At 34.2% G+C, this 1133-nt stretch overlaps 1 protein-coding gene across 1 annotated transcript in view; it reads right to left on the reverse strand.

Moving 5' to 3' along the window:
- The window catches only part of gpalpp1 (GPALPP motifs containing 1), a 2422-nt gene extending 1585 nt beyond the window's left edge, over positions 1-837 (reverse strand). Inside the window, exons 1-3 of the mRNA XM_014003016.1 lie at positions 662-837; positions 471-573; positions 311-394 (exon numbers count right to left, since the gene is read on the reverse strand). Of these exons, the coding sequence (XP_013858470.1) occupies positions 311-394; positions 471-573; positions 662-746 (272 nt within the window). The 5' untranslated portion in view covers positions 747-837. The remainder of the gene's footprint in view (positions 1-310; positions 395-470; positions 574-661) is intronic.
- Between the last annotated feature and the right edge of the window lie 296 nt (positions 838-1133).

Here is a 1133-nt window from a genome sequence, read left to right on the forward strand (position 1 = left end):
ATGTATGGAACAATATAGATTTTTTTAAATTTATTTTATCAACTTGTCTTCTGAAGATGCTCTGTGTTGAAGGATCAATGGGATGATCCACTGAGAAACTTGCTGTTTCAGCAACATTTAATAAAAAAAAACTATACTTTTGAGGCTCAACAAATGTTCATAATTAATTTAAATAAATTACAAGTTTAAAAGGGCATGGAGAGGTCTCTTTTTATATCAAAAAAGTATTGAACCGTGAGACTAAAGTATTGAACCGAACCAAATTGATAATTTTATATGTATAATTAMCATAACAGGTGTTTTTGTTTACCTTTCTGGGGAGCTCTGTTGTTTTTTAAATCCTGGTGGCAGGGCTGGCCCAAAGAAACCATCATCATCATCACCTGTGTTCACACTGATGGGAGAAAAAATACTTAGTTTTGTTTGTTCAAATGTTTTATTTACATAAAAAACATCAGTAATAAACTCACTCTGGTCCTTCAGTTCTGGCTCTTTTGACCTCCGGTTCACTTTCATCCGAAGAGCTCGACRGGTCGCCCCGGTTATAACCGGGAGGTAAAGCAGGACCAGCGACTATTGGGTTAAAAATAAAATCAGATGTAAATGTGAAAAAGCAACATGCTAGTATGTTAGCATAATAGCTAAAATACATTTATCTTACAATCTTTGTCGCTGTCGTCGCTTTCAGAGCTCTCTTTTCCGAACATCGGGGGTAAGGCGGGTCCAATGAGCTGATCAGAGTTCATACTTATCAAAAATAAATCACCGCCGCGAGTTCAGGAGCTGAAAAACTGCAAAACAAGTMGCGCTTGACCTATGACCTTTCAGCCAGGAAGTAAACAGTTGAAGCGGAGGTGTGCGCATGCGCTAACAAAAATAAAAGCACAAGCGGAAAATAGTTGTCAACATTAAAATTAGACATTTATCTGAAATGTGTATTTGTTATTAATAATTATTGTAAATAGTTCTGTTTTGATATCTAGGGAAGTATATTTAAATAAACATTCAAATACCTTCTTCGAATCAAGTATGATCAGTCATATTATATAGAAAGTAAAGAGATAAGTTTAAGATTATATCTTAAACTAATCTCTATACTTTCTACATAAAATGACTGATATACTGTATATATA

The sequence above is a fragment of the Austrofundulus limnaeus genome, unplaced genomic scaffold (genome assembly GCF_001266775.1).
Source record: "Austrofundulus limnaeus strain Quisiro unplaced genomic scaffold, Austrofundulus_limnaeus-1.0 Scaffold16, whole genome shotgun sequence".
NCBI lineage: Eukaryota > Metazoa > Chordata > Actinopteri > Cyprinodontiformes > Rivulidae > Austrofundulus > Austrofundulus limnaeus.